Source organism: Centropristis striata, chromosome 7, assembly GCF_030273125.1.
Source record: "Centropristis striata isolate RG_2023a ecotype Rhode Island chromosome 7, C.striata_1.0, whole genome shotgun sequence".
Taxonomy (NCBI): Eukaryota; Metazoa; Chordata; class Actinopteri; order Perciformes; family Serranidae; genus Centropristis; species Centropristis striata.
Genome location: NC_081523.1, coordinates 32,592,067 through 32,606,736, shown reverse-complemented (window position 1 = coordinate 32,606,736; position 14,670 = coordinate 32,592,067). Strand labels below are relative to the sequence as shown.

At 39.9% G+C, this 14,670-nt stretch overlaps 1 protein-coding gene across 1 annotated transcript in view; it reads right to left on the bottom strand.

Moving 5' to 3' along the window:
• cacna1ba (calcium channel, voltage-dependent, N type, alpha 1B subunit, a) overlaps window positions 1-14,670 on the bottom strand; it is a 148,629-nt gene that overhangs the window by 59,535 nt on the left and 74,424 nt on the right. Inside the window, exons 19-23 of the mRNA XM_059337834.1 lie at window positions 10,987-11,052; window positions 6,852-7,628; window positions 4,472-4,659; window positions 1,643-1,763; window positions 257-386 (exon numbers count right to left, since the gene is read on the bottom strand). Coding sequence (XP_059193817.1) covers window positions 257-386; window positions 1,643-1,763; window positions 4,472-4,659; window positions 6,852-7,628; window positions 10,987-11,052 — 1,282 coding nt within the window. The remainder of the gene's footprint in view (window positions 1-256; window positions 387-1,642; window positions 1,764-4,471; window positions 4,660-6,851; window positions 7,629-10,986; window positions 11,053-14,670) is intronic.

The window sequence follows — 14,670 nt, the reverse complement described above, 5'->3', positions numbered from 1 at the left end:
ACAACTGTGTGTTTAATGATCACACATGATTACATATATTGTTTAAGTTCATAGTCAATTATTTACTAAAGGAAGATACAGTTGCTATGTTCTCATTGCTGCCCAGGTTAATTAACATAATTAACTGACCAATCTCCATGCCCACAAGAAAAATTAAGATAAAATATTTTTTTGAAAACCACAGTTTTGTAATGGATATTATAATTTTCGTGTGCATGTGTCTACGCATAAAGTTCATGTACACTTTTTGTCTCACATTGTTGCGAGGGGCATTTGTCCAGACCGGATCCTCTGCTGCCAAAGCAATACTGCTCATAGCAATGACAACCAGGATGGACATCTCAAAATAACGCAGAGTCACAATGTAGTGACATAACCGCCTCACCCTGAGAGAGAGAGAGAGAGAGAGAGAGAGAGAGAGAGAGAGAGAGAGAGAGAGAGAGAGAGATAGAGAGAGAGAATTTAACAAACGGCAAGAAACAGCAAGCAGTGGACACAGATAGAACAGTGATGAGGCTATAGCAGCAGCTACTACTCAGTATGTTTATGCTAAAATACACATAGGTCTAAAGCAAGGATCAAAATAAAGACAAGCTCCGAGTCAATGGACCTTAAGCAGGGAAAATGTTTAAGAAAGCCGAATCTTAAAGGGACCCAGTTCTCAGTCTTAGTTTGCTTGGGCACCAAACTACTTGGAAAGGATCATGGTTTGGGTTAAAACCTACCCTTTCATAACATTAGCCATGTTTTGGAAACAAACATTTTCTTTTAGAAACCCAACATACAAGTGGAAACCTGGGAATTTAACATAATATGTTCCCTTATAATCCCACCCAATAGAGCACACCTGTGTGTTTTCAAAGAAGTACACATGGAAAATGGAGTTCACAATTGTAGTTGCCAATATCCCAATGCACAAGAAACTTCAGCAATAGCACGCTGTGTCAGAGAAACTGAGGATCATAATAGAAAGACATATCGGAAATAGAAGTGCACAAATGTAGAAAAGCCATTGTTAACAGCAGTACCTACAACCCTTAAAGACAGAAGTAAACTCCAAGTACACCATACTGCTCAGATCAAAATCCACATTGAAATCCACATCACAGCTTTATGTGTATTTCCTGGTTTCTGTGTGTACTGATTTATTCTGAGTCTCTGTGATGCAGTATGGTTGGGCTGTGGAGCAAGCTGAGGCTCTCTTTCTCCATATTTGACATTTAGACACCCCCTGACCTCAGAAGATTATCCTAAAATGTGTTCATGTTAATGTCTGACAACCAACTACTACTGTCTAATGTGAGTGTGGTGTTATTGTAGTTAATTGACTATTGTAGTGTTTGTCTATTTTAAGAATGTTTGAGAATTTTGAGTAGTAAAGGCATTGGTCTCTTAAGGGGGTGCACTTTATTGCTTTTAATTGGAGGGAAAACAGAGTGGACAGTTTAACACACACAGGGTTATCTGAGCTCAGTGTGGTGTAGGATTGGGTGATTCCTGGTATTTGTATGATGATAATATTGCTTATAGGGATGAAATAATAAAGCTAACATCAACAAATCTCTCTGGTCTAACTTCCATAACATGTAAGACGGCCTACAGAGAGGCAAAGAAGTGAACAAAGGAGGTTGAGGAGACTCACGGATTGGTTTGTCCAAAGATGAACATAGAACTATAAGGCAGGATTGGTTTGGGTCCATTTTGACCCAGATCCCCCAGGGTCTTCTCACTCATGGGCATTGTCTCACAGTCAATACTGTTCACTGGGAAGACAGATCATTTGATTACAGCAATGCATGAAATATTTAACACATATTTGACTCCTAAACAGCATGTTTCTGAACCAAATACAGCAGGTAGTGTGACATATACTGTGACATGCGCTCCACAAGCTCTGCCAGAGCGCAGCAGATTATTGAACAGGTTCAAGCGCCAGGCTTGACGCATGCTCATATATGTAGGGAGACCTCTGCTGGACATTTTGGAATAGTGTTTTAATTTCATATAAATGCCTCTGGTGGAACCTTTCAGTTATATTTAAGTTATCCATCAATAATAATGATAAGGAGAACTTTATGTTTCTTTGGAGGACATGGGATTTTTCACATAAACTGAGACATTTCCTTACATCTCATGTTGACAAATGTAACTCTTTGTGTTAAATGTAAATCTTTTTTTAATGATGCATTTTTATTTTTTATATATATTTTTTACCTTTACAAAGTAATATTACTGTATTCATATTAATTACATTACAATTACATGTAATTACATTAATGTTTTTTCATTCATATTAATTCCACCCAATCCCACTTTTTAAACTTCAGATTTGTACTTTAACTTCTTCTCACATATTCCCACCAGGATGGCAATGTGGCATCAGCAATTTAGCATCCAGCATTCCCACTGTAATTTCTTCAGAAATTGCAATCTCTAGTTTTTGGTAATATTCATCCCTTGTGAAAAGGCAAAGACCTGATGAAAGTCAATATCAGTCAGATTGTCAGACGTTATCCCCTTTGGGCCATCTACACAACAAGAACTGCATGTGCAAACTGAACACACTGCAGACATTAATCTGTTTAAGAAGTTCCTCAGCCTGCATTCTTCACTGTAAATGACATATTTTCTGTACCATATGCATACTGTATTTGGTTGAACCACCATTGCCAACTTGGTGACTTTGTTGCTAGATTAAGTGACTTTCCAGACCCTCTTGGGGACTCTATTTATAAAAAGTGACTAGCGACAAATTTAGAAACTTTTTCAGCCTTCATGGTTTTAAGCCATCACCAATTTGTTTTGTTTTTTGCAACTGGTACATTGGAATCAGAAGCCAGAGTTATGCTATGTCATCAGCTAGCGGAAGCTTGGTTAGCAAGGGATAATTGTTCTTCTGAATGAACAGCTGACTCTTTAGAGTCTTAGTCCAATTGAACAAGACACTTTTAAAGCCCCAGTGAAATGTTACTTAGAAGACTTTATTTTTTGTACTGTGGCATTATACCAAGTGGAACATAATAGTTGATTCTGTGGTTGGAACCAGGTTGGACACACTGGAGGAGGTGGTGGAGAGATGCTCGAGATGTTCGAGGCCATCTTGAAATACCCGGATCATCTGCTACAGAAAAACCATTATGGACCAAAAAAAACAGCGGTGGACGGCTCCTCTCTCTCCGTTGCAGGACGGAGAGATACAAAAGATCCTTCTCTCCTACAGCCATCAGGCTTCCAGAGATTCTACCAGACTAACTGAATTTCACCTCGGGGATAAATAAAGTAATTTTGATTTGACTTGATTTGATCAGTAAATCCAATCCTTCACATTTGATTTGGAGTGGGCGGGTTTGAATTTCCGTGGAGCAACTGGTAGCCAGAGCCTGCTAGCTACTCTCATTGGAGAGAGTTGCAACACTGGAGATACTGAGGACTGCTCTGCTATAGAGGACCATTGGCTCCACACTCACTCCCCTCACCTGTTGTTAGATTGGCAGGAGGATGAGGAAGAGACATTCAACCGACTCCACATCACTGCAGCAGGTACATTCAATGATCTGCTGTCATCTACCGGCACAGCTTTACATGCATTTCCAAATGCGCAGTGACACAGAGCCGACTAAAGTAAGCAAAACTTTGTCTGAATAGAGTAGACCTCAGCCACATTGTTATTTAAAATTTGTTTTAGGCACTTGGCCAAGTGTTTATATATCTTTCTGTGGAAAGATTTTGTCTCCATCATAGCATCACAACCATTGTCCCTACAGTTGCTAGCTGGTAACTAATGAACCTTAGCTCTTCACCAGCGATTGATTGATGGGTGGATGTCATGATATTATTGCTTGAAATTGGATGGTACTAGCTTATGTAAGCACACGTCATGTTTTGTTTTGCAGGAACAAAGTCTCATTACATACAAAGAAATGTTATTTTTGTGTAATTTTCAAAAAAGAGGAAATACCCAGTGAGATGCACTGGCAACTTGTTGATGCCAGAGGTCAAAGAAGAATGGTCGGACTATTTATTGTCTAATTTACCCCACCATAATTTACAAAATAAACAAGACTTGAAACTAATGATTGAGATCATAAACGGCAAAGGGTGGTGGTGAAATAAATTCCTAGCCAGAAGACTGGTGTTCATGTCCCAAGTCAAACCATATACGTAAACTATATCATTTGAGGTAATGTAACTTAAGTTGCATGTATCACACTTTACGTCACCAACATAACTACTTCACTTCCAGCAGTTATGTGCATTTATTTCACTTTTTAAACTATATTTAGTAAATCATAAAAAACGAAACAGCAAGCGTTCGAGAAATTAACAATGTATTTAAATCATCCACTGTCATTTCTTGATGTGAGGATCTCCTGCCTACACTGCTGTGGGTTGTATTTGAGGGTAGGGTCGAACGTCATCTGTAGTTATATAGTTTGGAGGAGTTGTTAAGTAAGTTGCTGTTGGTACTCACTTTGTATGAGGGTGGTGTCTCCAGGTGGGCAGATGACAGTCACTGGAGGAATTTGCATGGAGGTTTGACCAGTTTTTCTGACATTTCTCTGGTTGTCTGAGTCCTCTGGTCTGTCAGGAGGCCAGTTGTCTCCCTCAGAGCACTGCTGGGGGGAGATGGCCAGGAATTCCCCCTCTGAATCACCAAACCTGGAACAGATAGCATCTTAGACATTAATTAGCTGTTTTCAATCATATATAATACTGATGGCGTGGGGTAAACAAGGAACCCTTGCCACCAGTGTCTGTGATACTACCTTTCACTTAAAGGCTGTTGGATCTGGCTAAACATTTACAAGCCAGCAGAAACAACATTTAATACTGTAGGGACACTGAACATCCTTGATTCATTTTTTTGGTTTGCTTTCAAAATGGCAAGTGATATGCTAACGTTGTTTTGGCTCCCTCCTCCAGTACATTGAATTTGACATTAAACAGTGACTATGAGGTTAAGTGCCAACTTTCAGCTTTAAGGAAAGTGTTCCAATTACACTGTGGCTGTTACAGGTTGTTTCTTAAGAACTCTGACATAGCTCCAGCAACCATTTCTGCAGCACTCCACCAATCAGGCCTGTATGGAAGAGTGGCTGGACTGAAGCCACTCCTCAGTAAAAGGCACATGACGGCCCGCCTGGTGTTTGCAAAAAGGCACCTGAAGGACTCTCAGACCTTGAGAAACAAAATTGTCTGGTCTGATGAAACAAAGTTTGAACTCTTTTGGCCTGAATGCCAAGCGTCATGTCTGGAGGAAACAAGGCACCCCTCATCACCTGGCCAATACCATCCCTACAGTGAAGCATGGTGGTGGCAGCATCACGCTGTGGGATGTTTTTCAGCAGCAGGGATTGGGAGACTAGTCAAGATCAAGTGAAAGATGAATGTAGCAATGCACAGAGACATCCTTGATGAAAACGTGCTCCAGAGCGTTCTGGACCTCAGACTGGGACGAAGGTTCGAAGGAAGAGGAAGAAAGACTTTATAGCGTAACTGACTAAGTGGGTATTTGCCCAAATTCTAAGATACAAAATGTCTGATGATGTCAGTGGGCTGTAGACTTCAGATTATCATCCTACATTTTATTTGTTCTATGAACCACCTCCTAGTATTTATATTCTATAACAAAAAATGGATGGGAATACAAACAGTAATTCATATTTTATTTTGCTGATTTGCTGAAAATTCTGTTGATTGTAGAGAGGAGATATTGCTATCAGATCAAACAAGATTATCCCAGGATGTAAGGAATCCATAGATACCAACCATGTCATGCTGTCTTGTCGGGAATGGGGTGTTATAATGCTTCAAAGCTAGGCTACACTTTAGTGGGGATAAAACTGACATGTGCATCTTCATAAGGGTCCCCTGACCTTTGACCTCAAGATGTCCGAATACAAATATGTGAATACCTTAATATTCATGGAATGCATTGATGTGTCGCACTGTTTGCTTTCAGGATCCTACCGCCTGGGGTCTTCAGCTGCCATGGGTTGAGTACTCCATGAACTCCTTACCATCCACCTCGGCCATTTTGTCGCCTCCGCTACCAGCCTGCAGTGTTCCAGGCCCAAGAGGAGGAGGTTCCCTCAGCACAGGTGTTTCTATGATGCTGTCTTCAGACATGGAATCGTACCCGGGCTGCTCTTCTTCGCTCGCAGACCAGGATCAAACAACAGTTACTTGTTGCTGCATCAGGGCTCTCCACTATTCCCAAGGGCAGCGGGTCTGGCTTTTCACCTGCAATATTCCCTTGAAGGTGACCGCCCCCAAGATGAACCCCACGCTTCATCGTCCCCTACACCATCGCTAAGGTGGTCAATCTATCTGCAGTCCGCCTGAAACTTCCGCATACCCCCCGCAGCACCCACCCCACCTTCCATATTTCCAGTGTCAAGCCCTTAGTCTGCAAGCTCCTGTGTCCCGTCCCCAATGCCCAAGTCATATCATATATTATAAATGATTATTTCTGATAATTATTAAAAATTCTGGTAGCCATCTAACCACACTTTTGAACTGTGAGACCCACACAGCTATATTTAGTTGGGAACCTAGTCACTGACTATGAAGAATTTACTGCTGGGTACCAAAATCTAATAACATGCACAAGTTTATGTTGACTCAACACATTACTCTGTGCCTCCCTAAATTGTAGGGCTTCAATTCCTACATTGTTCATCTGATGTGGATGCTGAAATTAAACTTGCCAGGAATTTAACTACATAGTTATTGCCGAATTTCAACACCAACATACTTGAATACAGAGCCATCACAAAAGAGTCACAAAACCTGTTGAGTCATTTTTTGAAAAAAAAAGTATAAACCATGCAATATTTTTAGTTTTTTACCTGTGACTGTGGTTCTTCTGTCTCTTGTTGGACTCAACTCCTTCAACTGTGGATTGACTCCTGGATCCATGAGTTCGATGTCGCCTCCTCTCTCCGTTGGCACCACTCTCTCCTTTAGAATTTCTATCCCCATCCCTGTTAGAGGAACATCCATCTTTGTGGCGGGATCTTCGTTCTCCCCTCCCTCCATTGTCCACTTTCCCATTGCCCTCTCGGGACTGCCGGTGTGAATGATGGTGCCGATGCTCTCTCTCACTCGTGACTCCTTCACCTCTGCTGTCATCCAATAAGCTCTGATGGTGATTTTTACTGCCTACCTCTCGGCTGCGGGACCTCTCGCTCTTCCCATTTTTGCAGTTGTGGTCTTTGGAGCGGCTGTGATGGACATGGTGGCCCCCATCCTTACTGGTTCCACTGTTATCATTCGTCTCCTCTCTCGTTCTTGCCCGGTCCCTGTCTCTGTGGCGGTGGTGACGGCGAGCTTGGTGGTGCACAGGAGGAAGGTCACCAGTAGTCTCACCCTCATCTGGCATGCATGGCTTATGATGGTGGTGCTGGTGGCCAACAATCAAAGGCCCATCACAAGGCTCAACAACCAGCGGCCGGTCGAGGTGGGTCTTCATGTCAGATCGAAAGTGGAGGGCTGGGGACAAGCGGAGGCGCTCCTCAAGCTCCATCTCACTGTACAGGGCCTCACAGCTTGCTTGGTTCTGCCTCCTCAGCTCGCTGGCCCTTTGCTCCCACACTGACACTGCTTTCAGTGACTTCTGCTCCTTACTAGTGGAAGGGTAGAAAAACCAAAAGAAATTCAAACCACTGAGATTGATATCGCTGTGGATATCACTTTCTAAACACAAGCACCACAATTCAGTTAAAACAGTTTGTGATTTCTATAAGGGATCTAATGGATACACTGAAGGCATGGTTTCATTTAAGCTGTGAAACATTCAGTATGTATGTACTTTATACTTCATGGCACATAATACCAGTAGTATATTTAATTTTACATCTCTGGATGGGACATATAGTCCCCACATGCTGAATGATTTGCAGAATGACTAAGGTGCGATGGAGCTTTTTAACACAAAAAATCACTGGGTTTATTTACAGCTTGTCCATGGAGATGTGTCAACGCATAGCCACATTACCAAGCTATGACATGCTCATTTTTTCTGACAATGTCTGTGTGTAATGCAGTACTTTGAAATGGCTGAATGCATGCACTTTTGATACTGCTAAGAGCTATCTCTTCACTGTGAGAAATCACATCTTATATTGCCTCTATGTGAGACCTTTCATCAGAGAAGCCAATCTCTTTACTACACAAATTAGGGAACAGAAAATAACTTTATCCCACTTTCACTACAACAGCATTCTTCATACTCACCTTTTATGTACAACTATAAGAACAAACATACTGCACTACCGTGTTTAAGAAGTCCTGCTAACAGATGGATGGACAATATGTGACTGGACTCAATGAGAAGGAAAGCCTGTAATGTTGTGTGTATGACAAGAATTCAGAGCAGCTAGCTATATTTTATTTATGTGGTCCTGATTTCCAAAATATACAAAATGAGATCATGATTGTTTTTAAGCATGTTATCATCATCATTGACCACCTTGCTAGTAGGCGGTGGGTTTACCTCAGGCAGTGATGGACTGGGGTGCAGACATAACTCCTACAAACACAAAAACGGAGCAACAAACAGAGAAACAAACAGAGGGAGAGAAGGAACTTGAAAGGGACAGAAACAGGTTACAGACAAAAGCATACAGGGGGCAAATAAGCTTCAGAAAACTGACAAGGGGAGAAACATGTACAGTGGAGATGCAAAATTAAAAAAGTGTATTTGCTTAGAAGAAGCAGTAAAATAATGTTGACAGGAGACAAAAATACTGAACACTTTTTCGACAACGGTTTAAAAGAGCTGTGGAAGGTTTTGCTTGCCTGATAATTCTCTTTCAACAATGCTTTTTAATAGAGAGTGATGACATATGATCTTATCTGAGATTAGGACGGTAAAGCCTCTTTTGCTACTCCAGAAATTACAGTAGCTGCAATAAGTAAACTGAGTGGATTGCCACTTATTAAAGGTGCTACAACAATTTTGGATGTAGTGTGGCAAAGTGTAAGGTATCTGGTATTGGCATTATTGTTACTGGGTTATCAATATACCCAAAAACCTGTTACTTTCTAAAATTCTTTAGTTGATTTCTCAAAAGTAACTATTTATGTCAACAACAAGTCAGTGCTATCAGAATTACAAGTCCTTGTGTCACAGACAAGATATTAAGGTAACATTTTGGATTAGGGAACACATATTCAACATTAATTAGTTGCTTATTAGCATGCAAATAAGTAACAGTTTGGCTCTTAATTAGTCATTATTAAGTAGTTATTAATGCCTTATTCTGCATGGCCTTATTATACAACCAGTAATGTAATGTAATTGATGTGAATAACTGCCTGCAGGTTGCACAGAGGGACAAGGGGCTGATTTGTCTCAGCCAGCAGCTAAATAGTCTTGGTCTAGTCTAGCTATGGTGCATATATATATATATATATAATAAATTGACTCTTGCATTATATTGTAGTACACAAACTGGAGTAGAGTAGGCTACCATGACTTAATCATATCATATAATATTAGTCTGGTGCACATTCTCAACACAAGCTAGCACTATTCCCACAAGTTTGTTAGGTAACAATGTTAACGGACAAACTTTCTCGTTGGACTCAGAAAACTAGTGGACCCACTAGTGCAGAGGTTCTCATCTTACAAGACAGAAAATATACCAGGGACCATCTCAGGTTTGTTCCTTAGAATAATTTGATGTAGCTAATTTTCTTACAGATCTAATTTCAAGTGTAAATCAGAACATAGACACTTGCTGGAAAGTGCATATAATGCACCTTTAAATTCTAAATAAAACATGAATTCTATTTCAATACTTTACAATGCAAAATATAAATCATGCATACATGTATTATATATACATATTACATTAATAAAATGCTGTGCAAGAAAATTACAGGCCTAAAATAGTTTTTGGAAAGTTAACTTTGTGTATGTAACTAAAAAAGCCACAGACCCCTAGGGGTCCCTGGACCCCACTTTGAGAATCACAGCACTAGTGGACCCTCCAACTGTGTCAACATCACTGTGATACCTCGCCATTAGCATCTTTTTCAATTATTACTGTCTTCTTTACTTTTTACCTACTTTTCTTTTTTCTCATTATTTTTCACTTGCAAAAGGATAATTCATTTTTAATTGAACATTAATGTTCATCTTATCACACAAGTTTGAGGGGTATGATAGCAGCCCCCTTGAGGATGTTCTTACTGAGACATTATTGCAAATCCCCATGGTCACTGTGGTTGCCACATTTTGAGACATTGCTGTGGAGTAAAGTTTGTCTGCCTTCAGGGGCCCACTAGCAGTTGCCTGCCTTGCTTGATGCCAAGCTGCACCTCTGTGGTGACTCTCTCCATGTTTACACCAGGGCCAATCAATCATGTTGTTCTGCTTGCTGATAAGGCTTCTTTCACTGTGTTTTTTGCACTAGAATGCAGACTGATAAATTCAACAACTGGGGTGTCCAACTTTGAAGTCGCTCAGTGCCTGTCTGTGTTTTACTAAGCAGTCTTCACCTGTATGACACACTCCTAAAGCTTACACAGCATTAATAACATACAATACATATTTAGAACCACTTTGGGAGAATGAATCACAACTGAAAATATACATAATGAACACACACACTATGAACAAACTGTATTCTCTTAAAATTTACAGGAGCGATGCAATCATTGAAAAATATCATTCTCAGACAGAAGGATGTCTTCACAAACAGTCAAATACCATGACAACGAACACAGACACTCTAAGTGACACTTGTCGATGATAGAAAAACAATGAAAACAGAACACAGGAATGGAAATATTCAAATGCTCACGCAGTTCTATCAGAAGGTGCAATCACAGAGGAGCTTTCATGTTGTTTGAACAATTTACACAAAAGAATGACATGATGGCACCAGAAGAACATAGGGTAAACAGCAGAAGAAGAGTGATGAAAGAAAGGTAATGGAAAGATTTAAATATTGTAACAGAGAGGTAATAACTCACAGTGAGTTAACGCTGCAGATGGATGAGCTGCTAGAGTGCGCATTACCTCGACTGCGTGTTAGAAAACTGCACATGCACAAAACAAAAATGGGGGAGAGGGAACACCATATAGGATGAAGTCAGAGAGACAGCCAGACACAATTCGACATTTTTCCGTCTTCTCTGTGTCCCATCACATTTCAATGCAACGGGCAGACAAAGCTCAGAAACACAAGACTGAGAGTGATTCAGAAAGGAAATGTTACACAAATTGATCGTCAGGGCATTTTGATGACCATAAAGCCAGTTTATTAAGAAATATCATTATATCCGACATATGAGAGAGTAATACGTAAAATTTCACTTGAACTATTAATGAAACGGGAAATTGAAATTTTCAGACAATGACAACGGTGCAGCTGCTCTGGCTACAAGAATAATGTCATGGGTGAAACGGAAAAATATTAGGCTAAATACTGAGATAAGTGTCAAAAACTAGTATATAAAAGTATATTGTGCTGCTACGGGCAATCATGTCAAATCAATGGATATGATCTCTCTTAAGTCTACTGATGAGAGATCAGGTGAGCTTTGATTAAAAACTTAGTGTAATCACCTTATAGTTATAACATAAATCATGGCAAACTGTTTTGCCAAGTTTCTGTGTGTAAAATAAGTTTTAGGTTAAAGTTCATTTAACTGGCTCCATTAAATAGGGAAATTTGTAATTACTGGCCACATGCTTTCAAAAAATATGGGGCAGTGCCCAAACTGGGATTCAGAGTTGGTTGCAGTGGATGGGTTCCAAGTTTCGTTTTATCCCAGCTGATTACTGGCTCATCGGAATGTGCAGAGAGCAACAGCCCAGCAGAGAGGAGGCACTGGATGCGATGTGGAGTCGTGTGGGGTCAATGATGCCTGCTAGTTCACGGTTTCCGATTATTTACCTAGGCCCGCCATATTCTTATGTGACGCGGTAATGTCACATTTCAAGATACTGAAATTATATTTACACTATTCATTATATAAGAAAGTTTGGGTTGTGTAGCCATCGCACCAGCTGATTGTCTGTCACCCTGTCAGTCAGTCCATCCCCCGACCTCTTCCTCCTCCTCCAAGACCTTTACGCGCATTCACACACATAGAAGTGCACTCAATTTACAGAGCTGCTTCTACACCAAACATCGATAACAAAATTTAGGTGAGTAAAGTCAGAGTTTTCCATAAGCGCCAGCTGTACACTCAAGATTATAGTTAAATAGATTTGATTAACAAGTTGCGATTAACTACCGTTTGTTTGTACATTTTACACCCCACTTCTCCGCTTCAAAACAATGCCAGCACAATAGAGAACCGTGCCTGTCTGTATTAGTCCGACATGATCTCTCCCTGTGTGTGTCTGTGTGTGTGTGTATAGGCCAGTCCGATGTGATCCAATCACACTATTGCATACGCTGTTCAGTAGCCGTAAGCTAACATTAGCTAACAATTAAAGTTGTTTTAATCACAGAAAGCTAAGCTCTGTACACTGTAAGTATTAAATACTAACAGTCTGAATTACTTCTTTTCACTAAACACATGTATCTTTTAAAATAATGGGACATGGATGTGTTAACAGAATACACCACAGAATTTACAAGAAGACTGTCAAAATAAGATGCCTTAAATAATATACAAAAGAACAGTAGTGGCAATATATATATATATATATATATATATTCTCCTCAATATTTTGTTTTTGTTGTTTTCCCACTGGCCGTCCACTACGACTACCATCTCCATCATGGATCACGGTTGGGCTAGGACTGTCACCATGACTACAGTGGTCGTTATGCTGGACTTTGATTTTATTCCCTCTCAGCCCTTCCCCTCTACAGACTGCCGGCTGTTGTTCTCCATATGCTTCAATGAGCAAAAAATCGCCACCAGGAAGGAGCTAAACACTCTGTGCTGAATTTGTTGACCAAAAAAACACAACAATGAGCTAAAAGAGGCTTAAAAATTCCATAGGGCTGAGGGGGAACTACCGAGTCAAGGGGTCAAGGAACTCCTTTTTCGATATATATATACAATCATCTGATCAATTGTTCATATTACAAGAATTACCACCTCTAGGTTGTATGCCTGGGCCAGTGAAGTTGTAGTTAAGCCATCCATGTCTGGCTAAACTCCAACAATATCTCTCTAAAGACTTTGATATAAGGTATTAAGTGATTTCTTTTGTTATTGTTTTTTTGCAAAATGGAAATTGCCAGTAATCTTGGCATGGTGTGCTGAGGTTGTGGCATCAAGGCCTGGAGGTCAGCAGTCTCAACAAGCTATAAAGAAATACTAGCTTGGTGAACAGGTTGAAAAGGGAACTGGACAGCGTGGAGGCCTGGGAGTAGAGGAGTGGATTATCAGCTTGTTGCAGAGAGAAAGATGAAGAACAAGAGCAAAGCCTTGGAGTTTTTCCTCATCTGACAATAGATGATATTGATTTCTGTACAGATTGTGCAGTCCCTTGAGGCAATTTATTTTGTTCTGTTGTATGTTAGTGTGCAAATTCTGTTCTGTTCGTCTGTTACTGAATTATGTCATGAATCATTTTATCCTGTAAGACATTTGTGTAAAATTGTCATAATATGAATTGCTTGAGCTATGACCTCCAAAATCTAATGAGTCCACCCTTTATTCTAAGTGGCTGTTTGTGCCAGATGTAATGATATTCCCTCCAAGCGTTCCTGAGATATTGCATTCACAAGAACAGGATGGATGGACAACCTTTAAACATAATGCCAGAGGCATACACATATTGATTAGTCCAACTTAAAAGACCACAATAAAAGATGTTATGTCATTTACCAAACTTTTTTCTTTCATTGTAAACATTGAGTCATTGTAAGCCATTTTGTCAGAATTTATTTTGAAGCCTCTTGAATTGCTATAACTCCCTTGAGCGGTGTACTGTTGTTTTTCCAGTCTCTGTAAGCGTAACAAGTAAACAGATACTATGGCCAAACATACAAAGAAAAGAGCAATGGCTACACTTTAAAGTTATATCCATGTCATTTGTGTATATGATCAGCACCTCAAGATTAAAGATCGTTATTGTTTTGGCAATGCAGCTTTGCTCCATGTGGTAGCTACCATTTGCTCCTAAAAAAGTATTTTTGATGCTACCAATGAGATTATTTATGCCTCCAGAGCAGCAATATTTTGTTATGTAAACATTAGCCTAAACATTGTAGAGTAACACAGTTTGTTGTAGAATACAAAACATTATAAATAATAGTATCTTTTGAGGAATGGTAAAGAAGAGTTAACAACAATGTACTGTAGATTGTTCTGTTCATGTATATTTGTTGACTGCTGAACACAAAAATATTTGAAACCAGGACAAAACATTGCATATTAAATCCCAGCTACCTAATTTTTACACACACACATGCACACTTGGGATGCTGTGTAAATATATATAGAACAGAATGCATCAAATTCAGTATATTTACAAAAACCAAAATGTATCAGTTTAATCATAAAACATAATGTCTTTGTACAGTTTTCAATTGAATACACACTCACCGGACACGCACAACACGTTGAACCTTGAAGCAGATAGGCTTCAGCAGCAGACCATACCAGGTGCCACTTTATTAGGTACACCATGCGAGTCATTAAAGTGGCCAGTGAGTATATGTCACAAAGGACAAGCAATTTATTGCA